The 21161-nt window shown below is 37.4% G+C and overlaps 1 protein-coding gene across 1 annotated transcript; it reads left to right on the top strand.

Moving 5' to 3' along the window:
• The first annotated feature begins 831 nt into the window (after positions 1–831).
• Positions 832–13640, top strand: LOC109073794. Its single transcript, XM_042721117.1, has 9 exons — positions 832–976; positions 1326–1646; positions 1750–2070; positions 2224–2304; positions 10905–10982; positions 11340–11387; positions 12042–12101; positions 13440–13525; positions 13635–13640. The coding sequence occupies exons 1-9, from the start codon at positions 916–918 to the stop codon at positions 13638–13640; spliced, it is 1062 nt and encodes a 353-aa protein (XP_042577051.1). The 5' UTR covers positions 832–915.
• Positions 13641–21161: the final 7521 nt, after the last annotated feature.

Below are 21161 nucleotides of genomic sequence, written 5' to 3'. Positions count from 1 at the left end.
GTTTGCTAGTAACACTGAATAAAACAAAATCACATCTTATGATTTTAAAGCATATTTACTTATAAAGTAAATTTAGAAAACAGCTACATTACAAAAACCAATATTGAAAAACATGAAATTAACAGCAATATAATTGCTAGGTCAAATATTTAATCTAAAAAAAACTCTAGAAGTGTATATGAATGTATCAATGAAAAACATCACATATATATATATATATATATAAAGACCATTTATAAGTCCAATATTTCATCACAAAACACCTGAAGTGCATAAGGTAGTAACAATGAAGCAATGAATAAAATCAACATTATAAAAATATATTAAAAGAACATGAAATTCCCAGCAATAACGTTGCTAGGTCAAAGATTTCAGTGGACAGCAACTTATTATTACTATTTTTTTTTATGAAATGATGTCAGTACATCCAGTGATTAAAGGCTCCGTTCCCCTCTATTTTCCATTATCTTGTTGCTGATTTCTTCTGAGCGCTATTCTAACCCCTCCCCCAAAAAAAGGAAAAACTTGAAGAATCACGAACGTATATAAGTAGCAGGTTTATTATGAAAAAAATATAAACGTTAAAAATAAGGAAATTAAGGAGGAAAATCAATGATTTGTAAACAACTTTTTACCATTGTGTAAATAATATGTAATCCATAAAAAAGTAACTGTACTCTGATTACGAATATTTAAAAAGTAGTTTACTCTAATTACAAGTACTTGATATTTGGAATCTGATTACGTGATTCAGATTACATGTAATCCGTTACCTACCCAGCTCTGTCAGTAAATAGCAGCTTTAGCATGATTTAAAACAGATCAGAGGAAGTGAACAAACACAGGAGGAGCTGAGAGTATTTAAAGAAAGAGTTGAGAGCGTATAATGAAGAGGAAGACTGACAGAAAGAGAAGATGACTGATCAGTGTCACTTGTGTCTGCTGGGACTGATCTTTCTCTCTTCACTTCTCACAGGTAAAGACATCTGTTTACTCTTCAAGACGTTTAGTGAATTAATCTGAGAAAGAGTTCATTTGAACATGATCAGTTTATTATTGTGTTACAAACAGAACATACTGGATTATTCCTGATCCACTAAAACTAGACAGTTTCACACACATCTGCTGAATTATCTTCATGTTAAGAGTGTGTTTGTTATTCGATCAGCTCTCTGATAAAGAGAAACAGTTTCTTCTGGAGAGTGTGTTTGCATTAAGTGAGGAAATAAAGACTGTATGATCTGAATCTTTTAATGCTGGTATGTTTTATGTTTTCATTTATTAATATATAGTATAATGATCACTCAGATGTTCTTGTGTTTCAGGTCTCAGTGGAGTGGATGATGCTCATGTGTTCATCAGTTCTGGTGAAAATGTCCGTCTGCCCTGTAATAATGCTCTTCATGACTGTACATCAACTACATGGAACTATAACAGATTCAGTCATTTATCAGCAGTAAAACTGATTGCTGGAGGGATAAAGAAAAATAACACAGAGAGTTATGAGAGACTGAGTCTGGGGCCTGACTGCTCTCTGAACATCAAAAACATCATAAAAGAAGATTATGGATCTTACATCTGCAGACAATATGTGAATGATCAACAACAAGGAACTGATGCTCGTGTTTATCTGCATGTTCTTCATGGTAATTTTATGATTATGTGGTCAATTTAAAAAGAGCAAATTCTTCATTTAAACTCTCATGATGATTGAAGAGTGTGTGATTTGAGTGTTATTTTGTGTTTCAGTCTCTTCATCATCTTCATCATCCTCACAGACTGAGATCAGTGCAGGCCGCTCTGTGACTCTCTTCTGTCAGTTGTATTCATATGAAAGAGTCTCTTGTGATGATTGGATCCGTTCTGAGAGAATTAATCTGTTCTGGGTGAACCAGGCTGGTGATAAACTGACGAGATCAGACTCCAGATATCAGATATCAGCTCCAGATCACTGTATCAGCTCTCTGACTACAACACTCCTGAATGAAGATCATAACAGAGAGTGGAGATGTGAAGTTACTCGCAGAGATCAAGTCAAGACCTCAGCCACATACACTGACAAGAGTTCAGGTGAGAAAAACAATCTCATCAATCATATGTGGAAGAGTCTTCAATGTGCTAATATAATGATAGACAATGCTAGAGTTATTGTTTGTTGTTTACTAATTAAAATATAATTGTCAAATTCTGTAGTCTGATGCATCTGAACATTCATCTTTTCAGCTCGAGCTGATTCAACAACAGCAGAGACTCCAGTCCACAGCACAAACTCAACTACAACAACACCAGCAACTTCTACACCAGGTACAGTAAAAAAAATACACCTTCACTGTTGTGAGGTTTACTGAATCCTCTGTTGTCCATGTTAACAAATGCATGTAATCACTTAAACTTAAAATGAAAGAGTTGTTTAAATAAACTATAAAAGGAAAGACCTGTTAGTGTTTAAAGTTTAGATATTTTGGGCTTTACAAAGAGTTTTGTGCTGAAGAGTAGAGTGTGTGGTTAGTTTTATGGGAGAGTTGTTTGATAAGTGTTTTTGTTTCTTCATGCAGTGAATATGTTAATGTCGCTGTGATGATAAATAGTGTTTTATTTGTTCAGTGTATGTGCTCTATTAGCTGCATATTGAAACTGAAGATAATTTTGGACTACCACTCCATATACAATGAGTACACAGTCTGTGTGTGTCCCATCAGACAATCACAGACAACATTGACACACACAACCTACACGCTCAAGCTCCACTCTTCACCACAATCATGAACAGAACACAGACGTGAATATACTAGAATCTGCTCGATATAACCGACCCGCTGTAACTAAAACACAGACAGAATATACTAGAATCTGCTCGATATAACCGACCCGCTGTAACTAAAACACACAGACAGAATATACTAGAATCTGCCCGTTATAACTGACCCGCCGTAACTAAAACACAGACGTGAATATACTAGAATCTGCTCGATATGACTGACCCGCTGTAACTAAAACACAGACGTGAATATACTAGAATCTGCTCGATATAACCGACCCGCCGTAACTAAAACAATGACGTGAATATACTAGAATCTGCTCGATATAACCGACCCGCCGTAACTAAAACACAGACAGAATATACTAGAATCTGCTCGATATAACTGACCCGCCGTAACTAAAACACTGACGTGAATATACTAGAATCTGCTCGATATAACTGACCCGCCGTAACTAAAACACAGACGTGAATATACTAGAATCTGCTCGATATAACTGACCCGCCGTAACTAAAACACTGACGTGAATATACTAGAATCTGCTCGATATAACCGACCCGCTGTAACTAAAACAATGACGTGAATATACTAGAATCTGCTCGATATAACCGACCCGCTGTAACTAAAACACAGACGTGAATATACTAGAATCTGCTCGATATAACTGACCCGCTGTAACTAAAACAATGACGTGAATATACTAGAATCTGCTCGATATAACCGACCCGCTGTAACTAAAACACAGACGTGAATATACTAGAATCTGCTCGATATGACTGACCCGCTGTAACTAAAACACTGACGTGAATATACTAGAATCTGCTCGATATAACCGACCCGCTGTAACTAAAACACAGACGTGAATATACTAGAATCTGCTCGATATAACTGACCCGCCGTAACTAAAACACAGACGTGAATATACTAGAATCTGCTCGATATAACTGACCCGCCGTAACTAAAACACAGACGTGAATATACTAGAATCTGCTCGATATGACTGACCCGCTGTAACTAAAACACAGACGTGAATATACTAGAATCTGCTCGATATGACTGACCCGCTGTAACTAAAACACAGACGTGAATATACTAGAATCTGCTCGATATAACCGACCCGCCGTAACTAAAAACACTGACGTGAATATACTAGAATCTGCTCGATATAACCGACCCGCCGTAACTAAAACAATGACGTGAATATACTAGAATCTGCTCGATATAACCGACCCGCCGTAACTAAAACACAGACAGAATATACTAGAATCTGCTCGATATAACTGACCCGCCATAACTAAAACACTGACGTGAATATACTAGAATCTGCTCGATATAACCGACCCGCTGTAACTAAAACACAGACAGAATATACTAGAATCTGCTCGATATAACTGACCCGCCGTAACTAAAACACTGACGTGAATATACTAGAATCTGCTCGATATAACTGACGCGCCGTAACTAAAACACAGACGTGAATACTAGAATCTGCTCGATATAACCGACCCGCCGTAACTAAAACACAGACAGAATATACTAGAATCTGCTCGATATAACTGACCCGCCATAACTAAATCACTGACGTGAATATACTAGAATCTGCTCGATATAACTGACCCGCTGTAACTAAAACACAGACAGAATATACTAGAATCTGCTCGATATAACTGACCCGCCGTAACTAAAACACTGACGTGAATATACTAGAATCTGCTCGATATAACTGACCCGCCGTAACTAAAACACTGACGTGAATATACTAGAATCTGCTCGATATAACCGACCCGCTGTAACTAAAACAATGACGTGAATATACTAGAATCTGCTCGATATAACCGACCCGCTGTAACTAAAACACAGACGTGAATATACTAGAATCTGCTCGATATGACTGACCCGCTGTAACTAAAACACAGACGTGAATATACAAGAATCTGCTCGATATAACTGACCCGCTGTAACTAAAACAATGACGTGAATATACTAGAATCTGCTCGATATAACCGACCCGCTGTAACTAAAACACAGACGTGAATATACTAGAATCTGCTCGATATGACTGACCCGCTGTAACTAAAACACTGACGTGAATATACTAGAATCTGCTCGATATAACCGACCCGCTGTAACTAAAACACAGACGTGAATATACTAGAATCTGCTCGATATAACTGACCCGCCGTAACTAAAACACAGACGTGAATATACTAGAATCTGCTCGATATAAATGACCCGCCGTAACTAAAACACAGACGTGAATATACTAGAATCTGCTCGATATGACTGACCCGCGGTAACTAAAAACACAGACGTGAATATACTAGAATCTGCTCGATATAACCGACCCGCCGTAACTAAAACAATGACGTGAATATACTAGAATCTGCTCGATATAACTGACCCGCCGTAACTAAAACACTGACGTGAATATACTAGAATCTGCTCGATATAACCGACCCGCCGTAACTAAAACAATGACGTGAATATACTAGAATCTGCTCGATATAACCGACCCGCCGTAACTAAAACACCAGACAGAATATACTAGAATCTGCTCGATATAACTGACCCGCCATAACTAAAACACTGACGTGAATATACTAGAATCTGCTCGATATAACTGACCCGCTGTAACTAAAACACAGACAGAATATACTAGAATCTGCTCGATATAACTGACCCGCCGTAACTAAAACACTGACGTGAATATACTAGAATCTGCTCGATATAACCGACCCGCTGTAACTAAAACAATGACGTGAATATACTAGAATCTGCTCGATATAACCGACCCGCCGTAACTAAAACACTGACGTGAATATACTAGAATCTGCTCGATATAACTGACCCGTTGTAACTAAAACAATGACGTGAATATACTAGAATCTGCTCGATATAACTGACCCGCTGTAACTAAAACAATGACGTGAATATACTAGAATCTGCTCGATATAACTGACCCGCTGTAACTAAAACAATGACGTGAATATACTAGAATCTGCTCGATATAACCGACCCGCCGTAACTAAAACACTGACGTGAATATACTAGAATCTGCTCGATATAACTGACCCGTTGTAACTAAAACAATGACGTGAATATACTAGAATCTGCTCGATATAACTGACCCGCCGTAACTAAAACACAGACGTGAATATACTAGAATCTGCTCGATATAACCGACCCGCCGTAACTAAAACACAGACAGAATATACTAGAATCTGCTCGATATAACTGAACCGCTGTAACTAAAACAATGACGTGAATATACTAGAATCTGCTCGATATAAACCGCCCCGCCGTAACTAAAACACAGACAGAATATACTAGAATCTGCTCGATATAACTGAACCCGCTGTAACTAAAACAATGACGTGAATATACTAGAATCTGCTCGATATAACTGACCCGCCGTGACTAAAACACTGACGTGAATATACTAGAATCTGCTCGATATAACTGACCCGCCGTAACTAAAACACAGACGTGAATATACTAGAATCTGCTCGATATAACTGACCCGCCGTGACTAAAACACTGACGTGAATATACTAGAATCTGCTCGATATAAAAACCGACCCGCTGTAACTAAAACACAGACGTGAATATACTAGAATCTGCTCGATATAACTGAGCCTCTGTAACTAAAACACAGACAGAATATACTAGAATCTGCTCGATATAACTGACCCGCCGTGACTAAAACACTGACGTGAATATACTAGAATCTGCTCGATATAACTGACCCGCCGTGACTAAAACACTGACGTGAATATACTAGAATCTGCTCGATATAACTGACCCACCGTAACTAAAACACTGACGTGAATATACTAGAATCTGCTCGATAATAACTGACCCGCCGTGACTAAAACACAGACGTGAATATACTAGAATCTGCTCGATATAACCGACCCGCCGTAACTAAAACACAGACATGAATATACTAGAATCTGCTCGATATAACTGAGCCGCCGTGACTAAAACACAGACGTGAATATACTAGAATCTGCTCGATATAACTGACCCGCCGTAACTAAAACACAGACAGAATATACTAGAATCTGCTCGATATAACTGACCCGCCGTGACTAAAACACAGACAGAATATACTAGAATCTGCTCGTTATAACTGACCCCGCCGTAACTAAAACACTGACGTGAATATACTAGAATCTGCTCGATATAACTGACCCGCCGTAACTAAAACACAGACAGAATATACTAGAATCTGCTCGATATAACTGACCCCGCCGTAACTAAAACACTGACGTGAATATACTAGAATCTGCTCGATATAACTGACCCGCCGTAACTAAAACACTGACGTGAATATACTAGAATCTGCTCAATATAACTGCCCCGCCGTAACTAAAACACAGACAGAATATACTAGAATCTGCTCGATATAACTGACCCCCGCTGTAACTAAAACACTGACGTGAATATACTAGAATCTGCTCGATATAACTGACCCGCTGTAACTAAAACACTGACAGAATATACTAGAATCTGCTCGATATAACTGACCCCGCCGTAACTAAAACACTGACGTGAATATACTAGAATCTGCTCGATATAACTGACCCGCCGTACTAAAACACAGACGTGAATATACTAGAATCTGCTCGATATAACTGACCCGCCGTAACTAAAACACAGACGTGAATATACTAGAATCTGCTCGATATAACCGACCCGCCGTAACTAAAACACAGACAGAATATACTAGAATCTGCTCGATATAACTGACCCGCCGTAACTAAAACACAGACGTGAATATACTAGAATCTGCTCGATATAACTGACCCGCCGTAACTAAAACACTGACGCGAATATACTAGAATCTGCTCGATATAACTGACCCGCCGTAACTAAAACACAGACGTGAATATACTAGAATCTGCTCGATATAACCGACCCGCTGTAACTAAAACACAGACAGAATATACTAGAATCTGCTCGATATAACTGACCCGCCGTAACTAAAACACAGATGTGAATATACTAGAATCTGCTCGATATAACCGACCCGCCGTAAGTAAAACACAGACGTGAATATACTAGAATCTGCTCGATATAACTGAACCTCTGTAACTAAAACACAGACAGAATATACTAGAATCTGCTCGATATAACTGACCCGCCGTAACTAACTAAAACACTGACGTGAATATACTAGAATCTGCTCGATATAACTGACCCGCCGTGACTAAAACACTGACGTGAATATACTAGAATCTGCTCGTATAACCGACCCGCCGTAACTAAAACACAGACGTGAATATACTAGAATCTGCTCGATATAACTGACCCGCTGTAACTAAAACACAGACGTGAATATACTAGAATCTGCTCGATATAACCGACCCGCTGTAACTAAAACACAGACGTGAATATACTAGAATCTGCTCGATATAACCGACCCGCCGTAACTAAAACACAGACGTGAATATACTAGAATCTGCTCTATATAACCGACCCGCTGTAACTAAAACACTGACGTGAATATACTAGAATCTGCTCGATATAACCGACCCTCCGTAACTAAAACACAGACGTGAATATACTAGAATCTGCTCGATATAACTGACCCGCCGTAACTAAAACACTGAATAAACTCAACTGAAGCCAAATGTTTCATTTCATTGTAACATAACAACACAAAGTAAAGCAAACATATACAAGAGATAACTTTTTTTTGTTTTTTTGTTTTTACTGAAAGTAGTTTTATCCAATTTACTTCAGTTTCTCTAGTACAACCAACTTAATTGTACATTGTAGGAGCTACTTTAAAAACTTGTGTGCAAACTATTTGACAGTTTAATATATATATATATATATTATATATATATATATATATATATATATATATATATATATATATATATATATATATATATATATATATATATATAATTTTTTTATTATTTTTATTATTCCTGGAATTGTGGAAAATAGATGTTCTTTACGTTTAACCGCTATTTCCAAAATAAAACATGCAGTCTTTGTCAAGGCAAAATCACTTGTTTTATGTATAGCCTGATATGTGAAAATGTTCACGATTGTTTAAAAAAATTTTTTCAGTGTTTCATTGTTTCTCACTGCATTTATCTTTTCTAATAATGAAAAATTGAATATTGAAATTGAGTCAATGAATAGCGGTTCATGTCATTAGATACATCAGCTCTATAAGATCCTTCATTTAACCCTCTCTTGTGCCTCAAAGTTAACAGCTTTACAGAAAAAGACTTTAAATGTTAAAGGCCTTGACATTATCATTTGACACATGGTCTGTTCTGGGGGAAAACACTCTGCTCACACTCAGTAGATTTGTGAATACTTTCATAGATCAGTTTGACTCTCTGACGGTTTCATACATATTGGCATTGTGAAACAGTAGTGATCTAAGCCATGAAATGTATACGAAGACTTATGACCTCATATCTCATTCACCAGTGAGAAAACATTACAGTACAAAGAGCATAATATTACAATAATAACCCTTCCATTCTCACTTGGTCTGCAATATCATAATGAATGCACTGATGACGAATCATGTCTGTGTGAACAGGTCTGTGTGTAGAGGTTTGAAAATACATATTTTGACAGACAGGCAGGACAGCCAATCGTAATCCTCGGACTGAGGAATATGATTGGACACCTTCTACAGACGATATAAATACATATAAATATATTTAGAGCACTTAACTTAATGACTGCTATCAGGATGTGAGGAGACTTTTAACCAGCAGAACAAAACATGTGTCTGAACCAATCACCCACTGATGCAGGATTAGACTCTGGTTTGTGAAATGTTTCACACTTCAGTTTCTGTCTTTTAACCCTTGCTTGAGTCCTTGAGTAAACAACTTTACAGAGAAACCAGGGTCACAGGCTTCAGCAGCACATTATCATCAACACACAGAGTGTGATGAGAGTAAAACACTCTTTTCAGACAGATCGGTGAAAACTTTCACAAAATTATTTCAGAGTAATCAGCAGAGTAATTAAGTTAATTTTAACCTAAAAGACATTAAATTAACAGTTGTCTGATGCTTAAATACAGTATAAATAACAAAATAAAAAAAACACCCATTCACACAGTGTACAGTAGGGATGGGAAGATTCCCCGATTCGCTCGGTGCATCGGTTTAAAAAGTGTGCATCGGCTACAGTTCAGCATTTATATCATGATGTATCATTTCTAACATATTTACATCTGTAAAAAATGATTCATTTATATATAATTACTAATGGATGCGCTATACTTTTATTGTTTAGAAAGTGACCAATAATCTGTGTCAATATTTCATATGTAGATTGATTTCTCCTCTCTAAACTAATAGATAAATCAAATGTAAGCAAGTACAGTACAAATTACTAAGCTCAAATGAATTAATGTGTTTCTTATAGCAGTTAAAAATATAGTCATTTTTTCATTTTATTATGGATTTAATTTTTAATTCAGTGATTTTAACTTTTCATTTAGTAATTTTAATGCTTTAAAGAGCAATTTTAGATTGTAATGTTCTAATAATCTACTATCTGTTCTGCAAACTATAAAAGGTACAGCTGTCATTAAACCAGAGAGAAAGGCTGCATGGCTAGAAAAAAAATCTAATAATAGTATGTGAGAGAGTAGTAATATCATTGTGTTCATATTGGTCGGTGTTAGAGGAACTCAGTCTGACAGTTTAGTCTTTACACCAGCTCAGTTTTCCAGCATAAGTTGCCACAGTGACTAAGCTTGATCTAGGCTGATGTTAAATTTGCTTTATGCAACCAAATCATTTGACAATGAGTCAAACTACCTGTAATAAGCCTGGCTTATTTGGTAAACTTGTTTTATGAAACAGGCCTCAAGGCATTAAAAGTGATCATATTTTCTCCATTGCATCGAATCGCGTTGTGTTGAATTGAATTGGATCGCACTGCATTGTAACATCACATCGGTAGCTGCTTCATATGTATCTTTAATGTATCGTATTGTTGGCTATGCATCGAGATGTGTATTGTATCAGCCTGAGTTACGAGATGCACATCCCTAGTGTACAGATGATCAGTGAACAAACTTCAATGGTTTTTCCCAAAATGAAATAAATGGTGTATGTGAACTAAAAATGCATTCTTTAATTTGTACAGACAATCAGAATTCATTAACCACCCCAAACTCTGAGACGACTGCAGCTGCACACACATCTGTATTTACTCATCAAGAGGGTATGGATGCATTTCTGTTTTATTTCAGTGCTTTACAGAGCAAGAGCTTATCAAACAATTCAGTTTGAAGACCTAAATCATTTGTTTTCCCCACATATAAGAGCTGATGTAAACATTCTTTCATTGTATATGTCAATGATAGAATTGAGGGTTATTGCTTAAATGTTTAAAATCATATAGTGAGCATTTATTAAACATACAAAGTCATTCCATGTAAGTGATAACAGCTTTCAGCACCATAACTGATATAAAACTTCTGGACTGCAGCACTTTGTAAAGGAAATGTCTCAATGCTGTCTTCATGCACTAATGTATGATATTTCTATTTCCATTTTGTTTTAATTGTTGTAACATCAGCTACAACAACACTGAATCCAGGCACCGCATCAATCTCTCTGAATCAAGGTGTGTTTGTTCATCCTCCTCATTTCAGACACTGAATTCACACTAGAATCACTATCTTCATTTCAGACACTGAATCACACTAGAATCACACTAGAATCACACTGAATTCACACTAGAATCACACTAGAATCACACTGAATTCACACTAGAATCACACTAGAATCAAACTGAATTCACACTAGAATCACACTAGAATCACACTGAATTCACACTAGAATCACACTAGAATCAAACTGAATTCACACTAGAATCACTATCTTCATTTCAGACACACTGAATTCACACTAGAAACACTAGAATCAAACTGAATTCACACTAGAATCATTATTTCAGTGCTTTACAGAGCAAGAACTTATCAAACAATTGAATTTGAAGACCTAAATAATTTTTTTTCCCCACACATAAAAGACCATATGAAAATAATATTCTCACATTGTATATGTCAATGATAGAATTGAGGGTTATTGCTTAAATGTTTAAAATCATATAGTGAGCATTTATTAAACATACAAAGTCATTCCATGTTAGTGATAACAGCTTTCAGCACCATAACTGATATAACCTTCTGGACTACAGTACTTTGTAAAAGAAACGTCTTAATGCTGTCTTCATGCACTAATGTATGATATTTCTATTTCCATTTTGTTTTAATAGTTGTAGAGTCAACTATATCAACACTGAATCCAGGCACCTCATCAAACTCTCTGAATCAAGGTGTGTTTGTACATCCTCCTCATTTCAGACACTGAATTCAAACTGGAATCACACTAGAATCACACTAGAATCACACTAGAATCAAACTGAATTCACACTAGAATCTAAATGTTATGTGAAAAGCAACTTTATTAAATATCAACGAGGACGTCATTCTCACCCACACGATCTTAAACAATCATGTCTATAACTTTCAGCTCATATAAACAACTCTCTACAATGCTTGATACTGATTGGTCAGTTGTAGCATTCAGCCATCAGATATCCCCTAATATTCACCGGTGTCCATGGCAACACTGTATATCAGACACCAGCCTGATTATTAGTAGAACTGAAACCAGCATGACTTTCTCAGCTGAAACATTTGTTCTTCTGTAGATTTAAATATATTAAATATATTTCAAATAAATATGTTTTACAAAAATGTTTTTATTTATTTATTTTTAATAAAAACTTAACTTGAAATGTTGTAAATGGGTTTAAAGGGTCCATGTGGTTAATGAGCGAATTCACCTGACACATAATATATCCAGAAACAGATTGCTGCTTGTCATTTACAAGAATAACAAGAATTTCTCTATTATAGATCAGTGCTACATATGAGGTGTGTTTGATCGGAAGCAAGCGCTGCGCAGATCATGAATGACATCAAAGTACAGCGAGAGCGATTCAAACAGAGCTGTCTGCTCTCTATAGCTCTCACGGTACATAGATGTCATACAACGATCGATCTGCGCAGCGCAAACAGACAAAACCTGGATATTTAGGCAATATAGAAATCCTGGCAAGGACCTGTCCCATAAAAATGGCACGTATGTGTTATGTTGGAGTAGTTCAGTTAGTTATTAAACATGAAGCACACACGGCTGAACGGATAATCACTTTACTAGTTCTGTGTCACTCACTCCCACGCATGCGCACACAGCAAACAAAAAACTTAACCCCCTCGTAACCCCGAATACATCAAAGTAAATTTATCCAGGATGGTCACCCTAAACTGTAGTGAAAATGAGCTTAGAGAATGTCAGTATTAATAACATGCACTATTGATTGCAGTGTTCACAGTGTTGCTCGGTCAGTTGTTTAGTTCATTTTAACTGACTATATTTACTGTAAGCTTTAAGACTTTATAGCTACTGAAGTATGAAGTGACAGCAGCTCAGAGAACAAGCACAGCTGTAATAAACTCACTATAAAACACTCATCACAAGTATCAGGTTTTCTTCTTTTTTGTGATTAATTAAGAATAAATGTGTCATTTATCATTGGTAGTTTGCTATTTTTCTGTATTTGGTTAAACAGTAATATAGTTGTGTCTCTGTATCGTCTCTCTCTCAGTGATTGTGATTGTGATTGTTGTCGGCGCTTCGTTCGTTCTTCTTCTTCCTGCTCTGATTCTTTGGCTGATTCGTAAAAAAGAGCCGGTGAGTTTTTAGACTTTCTCATATTATGTAACAGCCGAAAAAAAAAAAAAAATTACAGATAAAATGAGAAATCATTGAGTTAAACAGAAATAATGTTTCTATTCTACAGCACTAGAATTCTTCTAGACTCTTTTAGAAATCGATTGTCATCTGCATTAGATACAGTTTTGATCATAACTGTCCTCATGCATTATTTTTCAGATGTCAGAAGAGAGACTGAGGACTCTGTGGTGAGTTTTGTTGATCTATGAGTTATTAATAACCATAAGCTCCCACAGAGCACTGACTCTGAAATATCTCACTCTTATTAATCACATTAGATCAGCACAAGTTAGTGTGTTTCTACTGTTTCTGCTCAAAGCTCACAGATAGAAATAAATAATGGAACCAATGACACAATTAACATTCCATTCGTCCTGCTCACAGTGAACAATATGATTTCATCTTCAGTATTTGTGTATATTTTTCATATCTGTGTATATTGACTAGTTACTGTGGTAATTTTCCATAACCTCGTGTTGTATGACAGATTTTCACTAAACCTGTAGGTTTAAACAACATACAGTATTTGACACTAAAACATTTGCAGTAAAATAATGAGCCTGCTTCACACAGTAGTGATGGATGGGCTTTTAATATCTTGATCTGCTGTATTTTCACTGATGTTTAGGAGCAGGCTGATGTGATGTGACTTATACTGAAGTTACTGCGTTACAGTAAAAACAGAGCCAAAAAGAACAAGGTGAGCAAACACTTCTTGATCTCCCTCAATATGACCCTGTATTAGTTTTATTCTTATATAAATCGGTGTCTTGAATTGAGCTCAGACCTCATGCTGTAATAATTGTGGGTTGAAACAGTGTTGTGATGTTGATTCAGGTTCGCGTGATGATAACAAGTGACTTACGCTTCTATCAGAGGAACAAAAGCTGGGAGCTCAGGAAAATAAACTGCAGTCAACCTTTAATCCTCTGTGAACAAGAACCATCACAAATCACACAAATAATATCATACAGAAACCACATCAGCAGAGGAATACAAACCTTGACTCTGATGGTTTGATTCAGTGCCATTATATAATATAATAGCAGTGTCTTTCACAGGCATGTAAAGAAACAAGCTCTGATTTATTTGTAGTTATTGGTGATTCTGGTCAGCTTGTCATGTGTTTTGTACAGTAGCTGTCTGCGTGTTATTATTATTATTCAGGATCTGCAGAGTAAAGTTAAAAAGGAGGAGAGGTTTTACTCTGTTAGATCATTCTGCATTAAATCATCTAGAGCCGGATGTTCAAAAGTGATCTGGTCAGATTTCAGCTGTCGGATCGGATCAAAATCTTGAAAATGTGTCATTAGGTCACAAAATCCAGTCTGGTTTTGATCAGGGATCAAATCATCAGTTTGTGTTGTTCAGAACTTTTTAGAAAAGATTGGGATACATTTGATACAAAAAAAAGATCAGGATTTACTGATCCCAGCAAAGGGTGGATTTCACGAATAAAATTTAAGTAAAACTTTAAAACTCGTACAAAAATATGACATTACACACACACACACACACACACACACACACACACACACACACACACATACTGTACGTATATATATATCAACACATAATCCCCAAACAGCTGCAAATATTAAACATTTAAAGAAATACTTTAAATTAAATATAATATTTATCACCGTTTGTAAACTACATTGGCAAATTCATCATATATGAACCAGTCAAAAATGAGTTATTTGTGAGCAAACACAAAGTTTTCTGTGTGTGAATGCAATGCAAAAACTTTGAGAAACTACTGATTTTTTTTTTTCCATCAGCATGTCCCTTTAGGGGCTCCGTAGAGCACTAGTGATTCAGATCTGGTCCATATGAAAAAGTCTTGTGTCTGGATCATTGTCATCCAATTAGAAAGTGCAGATGATAACCTGATCCTGGATATCAAAACCAGCTCGATCTGATCCAGATTATGCTTTTTGAACAACTTTCCTCTTTCGTCTCGAGCTGCTAATTAACTGTCAGCTTGCATAATTATGAGAACAGGCAAAGCTACCTGATGATGTAAGCGTTCATCATGATGTGACAGCAATGATAATTGGTGTTTGAATCGTTTGAGCAGTGTTTGTTAATATTATGTTTTATTTTGTCAATAATAAAATAGGCCTGATCTAACATGTATATATATGGTGAAAAATATTTTTCCATTCATTTATACAAGCTAGGTCATGATAAATCTTTCCTTACTACTGGATCTGCCAGTTTTTCTCAGTGTCAAATGATTATCTACAACAAAAGGGAAAAACATTCCAGCTCAGTGTCTGAATTCAGTCACTCCAGAACGGGACTGTATTAGTGGAATAATGTAGAGAAATATGACGTGAGCGTTGAGGGGCGATTTTACAGACAGTGGAGTATTTACTATAAGGAGCCCCCAACTGTGTGTTATATATCAATGAAAATAACAGATATAACACATTTGTCATTCATCTGCATTCTGTCACATAATGATTTTCATGAACTGCACAAAGAGGATAAAGATTCTTTAAACTAGTGGGCTCGATTATGTAATGGCTGCAAAAATGGCTGCTCACTGCTCCGGATGTGTGTGTGTGTGTGTGTGTGTGTGGTGTGTGTGTGTGTGGTGTGTGTGTGTGTGTTGTGTGAAATGCAGAGCATAAATTTCTTGGTATGGGTTACTATACTTGGCCACAAATCATGTGGACTGGTATAATATTTTCAGAGCAGTGATCTGCACTGTTGGGGTTTGGAAAAAACATGTTATGGCTGGCTGTGAGAACTCAGTTGTGTTTGACCGCAGAGGGTTATTTAAGAAACTCGCTTGAAGAAAGAAGAGGAACTGGCATCTTAACCACACACAACGGATGATCTCTGATCCCAGTTGGACTGATGGGTGTGAGTTCTCACACCTTTAGGGAGTTTATTTATATTTATTTATTTATTTATTTTTGGCCGCACATTTTACAGAACAGTGCAAACAACAGTGGAAAAAAAAAGATTTTTTTGAAACAATACTGTTATTGTTTTTGTGTGAACTAACAAATAAATAATTGTGAAAAAGATGACATCATATGCATGCATATACATGTTCAAACATCACCAACTACTGGCCTGGCATGATCACATGATACTTGTTTCCCTTCTGTTTTCTGTTTTTATAACCAATACTTACTATGTGTTTCCAGATCCCTACTATCACTACCACTCACAAACCACAACGCATCACACACTGTAGGCAGTGCAACCTAACAACCTGTGCACTTTTCCTATGTCTACGTAATACACTTTCTCTTTTCTATTGGTCTCTGGAATTGCCAGTTTTGGCTGTAAACAAGCAGATTTTTATTACTTCTGTTACATTCAAGACTAAATCTCATGGCACTGGACAAAGACTGAATCAAACCCAGAGGATAATCCAGCACTCTCCCATAATTTGAGGTTGACGGAGGAAGTGGAGGTACTGGTCTGTTATCTCTAATGATTGGAATTTAAAAATCCTTTACCATCTCTGAGTATCAAACAGCTACTTTTGAATCACATTAAGCCATATTACCCACCCTCTTAAAATCCATTTTATAGTTGTTTAATTGACCCCCAGGACATGTAGGGCAACTTTGTGGAAGCTCTCAAACCTTTCCGGCTGGCCTCTTTTGATCTCAAGTGAGTGTTAACTATGTTAGGGTGCCCATATGTTCCATTTCCCCCGGACGGTGGTACCTGGCCAGGATTTCCGTAATTGTCTAACAAGAAAAACAAAACCTGGATATTTTAGACATATTTAGAAATCCTGGCCAGGGACGTGTCCGGGACGAAAAAAAACGGCCACGTTGGTCCCCCTAAACTAATGATACTCACAAATCCAACCAACTGGACACTATTTAAACACGACACCTTGCTCCACTGATCATTACTAGTTACTCCACTGAACACCTCGGATCACTTCCTCCTCCTCAATCTTAACCTCAACATGGTTCCTAACACAACACATACACTCCAAATGTCACTTTTCGACGTAAGCTATGCGCACTTCTAACCTCCTCCGGCTATCTGCTAGTGGTTTTGGCCATCTGCTGATTGCTCCTCCCTAAACAGTTAGCTACTGATACTTTCCGCCACACTTTTTTCAATATTGTTTAGACACTGGTCTGGGGCCCCCCCCGCCCCTTTGTCTTCCCATGCCAGCTCGCACCCACCTCGTCTGCCCCTTGGCTAAACTGATGTCCTCCAGAAACCTTGTTCTAAGCTCCGAGCTGCACAAATAGTATGGTGCAACTCACAAAATCCTTACTGACATTAATGTAAATCGATCACGCCTCCTCTTCATTCTATGCTAATGTCTCCACTGCTAAAGGGACACCACTATAACAAACAAAATGAACAATGAACAATTCGCCTAAACTCCCTCCTTTGTCACTGTGCCTCCCCCTCCTTCATCAACTCTAACAGCTGAAAGACCAGCCTTAGAGAAGACTGGTTTTCAATCCTTCTCCTCACTCTCTGAGGCAGAAGCTCTTAACTTATCCTTTCCAATCATCCTATGACTTTTCTGCTTGATCCTATTCCCTCTCCTCTACTTTCAATCCATTTCTTCTCAGCAGTGTGTCTGCAACTTCACTGCACATAAACACATCCCTTCACACTGTTGTTTTTTCCTCAAACAATTAAACAGGCTTGTATAACCCACTTCTTAAGAAACCCAGTCTTAAAACCCAATCCTTTTAGAGAAATACAGGAACGGTTTACCCCCTTACCTTTATTGCAACACTCCTTGGACGAGTTGTGTTTCAACAAGTCTCTGCCTTCTCACACTGAACAACCTCCGAGACAGCACCAATCTTAATTTCCTGAAGTGGACATTAATCCAGAACCGCCTTGGCTCTCAGTTCTTGAAGCCCTAAGACGGTGGCGAAGAGCAGATTCCAAATCTTCTATACTTATCTTGCTGGATCTGTCCACGCTGCTTTTGATATGGGAACCACACAGATCCTCATGTCCACACCTTTTGGAAATGGAAAATGGCATCTCAGGAACTACTGCACGCCCAGTGGTTTGAGTCTTACCTCTCAGATAGGTCCTTCAAGGTATCTTGGAGAGGTGAGGTGTCACAAACATTCTGGCTACTGGGGTCGGTGGCCCAAGGCTCAGTTCTTGGACCACATCTCTTTTCTGTCTACATGGCATCATTAGGTTCTGTCATTCAGGAACATGGGTTTTCATATCACTGCTATGCTGATGACACTCAACTCTACCTCTCATTCCATCCGGATGATATGACGATAGCGTGTGCTCGCATCTCCAGCATGTCTAACAGACATTATCTGCGTGTAGGCAATGGACATGGCAGTTTTTGTTTTGGCCAAGGCCCCCCCCATGAGGGGCCATTTGACGACCATGTTTGTTTCAAACAAACAATCACAGTTCGTTTCATTCAGCATCACCGCGTTTCGAGGCCATGGAAATGTCGCCGACAATAAACCGCCAGACCGGGTGTGTAAAAACTCTTTTGACGCGTATTTGAATAATTCTATGCTGCAAACTTAAATATTTCACATACGTTTGAAAATCCAGCTTCCAGTTGTAGTTGATCCTTGATAAACACCACGGCTTTCTTTCTTTCTTGAGGGGTTTTGGCACAACGGTATCTTTGTTTCCGGACAGAAACTTTTTAAGGGAATGCAACACACGTCTCGCAGAAATCCTGTAGAATTCAACCAATCTGACGATGACTTTTGACACTCCAGAAGTGTTACCACTTTTGTTGTCCCCATATGCATTCAGATGTTTAGCCAACGGTCCGTGGGTGTGACGTCTAATGGCTGAGACTAAACCCATCACCCTCACCATCACCTTCAACTCAACCTGGCTAAGACAGAACTGCTTGTGTGATTTCAACAGAACCCCATCACTTTATCAAAATTTCACCATCCAGTTAGGCTCATTTCAACCATAACTCCTTCAAAAAACAGCCAGAGTTTGTGATTGATGATAAGCTGAATTTCTAAGACCACATTTCTAAAACTGTTCAGTCCTGCAGATTTGCTTTATTTAACATTAAGAAGATCACGGCCCTTCTTTCAGAACATGCAACACAGCTCCTTGTGTCAAGCTCTTGTTCTGTTCAGGCTGGTCTATTGCAATGCTCTCCTGGAAAGGTCTTCCAGCCACTTCTATCAAACCTCTACAATTAATCCAAAATGCCGCTGCAAGATTAAAATTTAATGAGCCAAAAAGAATGCATGTCACACCTCTGTTCATCAGTTTAGACTGGCTACCAGTAGCTGCTCACATAAAATTCAGGGCATTATTGTTTGTCTACAAAACCACCACTCCCTTGTGAAGAAGAAGTGTGCTTAATTGCATACAAAGTGTACTTTTGTGTACTTCAAATCTTAAAAGTATACTTAAAAAAAAAAAAAAGTGCACTTGCAGAAAATATAAATTTAAATTAAGGCCCACTTAAGTGTCTTAAAGACAGTACACTTTAATGACAATAGGTCTTAACATACTTGAGAGTGCTTTATAAAATGCACTTTATGATAATGTTCTAATTAAGTATTACTTAACCATACCTTTTTATATAATTATGATTTTATTGTGTTTTACATAAGTACACTTATTTTATATATTTATCAATATACTAAAGCACCATGTAAAATAATTTAATAATAAATAATTTTAATTTCAACTTAGGTGGTGTTCTCCAAAAGTTACATTTGTTAAACTGAGCTCTGTTTCTTCAGAAAAAATCCTCCAGGTCCTGCAGATTCTTCAGTTTTCCAGCATCATTTTACATATTTGAACTCTTTCCAGCAGTGACTGAACGGTTTTGAGATCCATCTTTTCAACTCTGAGGAAGGACAACTGAGGGATTCCATTTAGTACTGCCCTTCGGAAGCAACAGAAGATACCTTGCATGTTTTCCCGGAAGACAAATTTTAAAGTACAGTTTACCTTGATCTTCATCTGTTTCCTTCCGGGAGCATAGAACAGATGTGTGTTATCCAGTGTTATGTGTTCCTGAATCGTATGTTCGCTCAACCTTCTGCTTAATATAAATAAGTATTTTAGTATTTGTACATTATTAGAAAAAATGAACACTATTTAATATTTAATATAAATAAAGTGCAACTCTATGTTATATTTAATATAATTAAAAAATGACTTGAAAACCACAAAAACTATGAAGGACTACATGTTGTGGGGAAGACTAGTGAACTCGCGTCATTCGGCCTGTCCCCAACGTCAGACAGAAAAAATCTAACACTGGTGACATATGGACACTCGTTCACCAGAATTTGATGGATGCTTATCGAAACTGCTTCAGGAGGAATAAAAATGATCCTAAACATTTCAAAAAATATTTCCCCAGAATCTCGGAGATGGTGTAACATATCAAGGTTGTGACACAAGAAATATGAAACATTAGGGACTGAAAAGATACTAAAACCATAAAAATCTTACCAGAGCCTGCGGACCACTGATGACACGATGGACTGGGGCAAGGGGGTCCTTTATAGTGACAGCTGTCCCTGATGTTGCCTGATTTTATTACTTTGGTGAAATGAAGTCTGACGGTGTTGTAGACAAAAAAAAGTTGGGACACAACTTAAAAAAT

The sequence above is a fragment of the Cyprinus carpio genome, chromosome B3 (assembly GCF_018340385.1).
Source record: "Cyprinus carpio isolate SPL01 chromosome B3, ASM1834038v1, whole genome shotgun sequence".
Lineage (NCBI taxonomy): Eukaryota > Metazoa > Chordata > Actinopteri > Cypriniformes > Cyprinidae > Cyprinus > Cyprinus carpio.
This window is presented reverse-complemented; position numbering and strand designations above follow the sequence as displayed.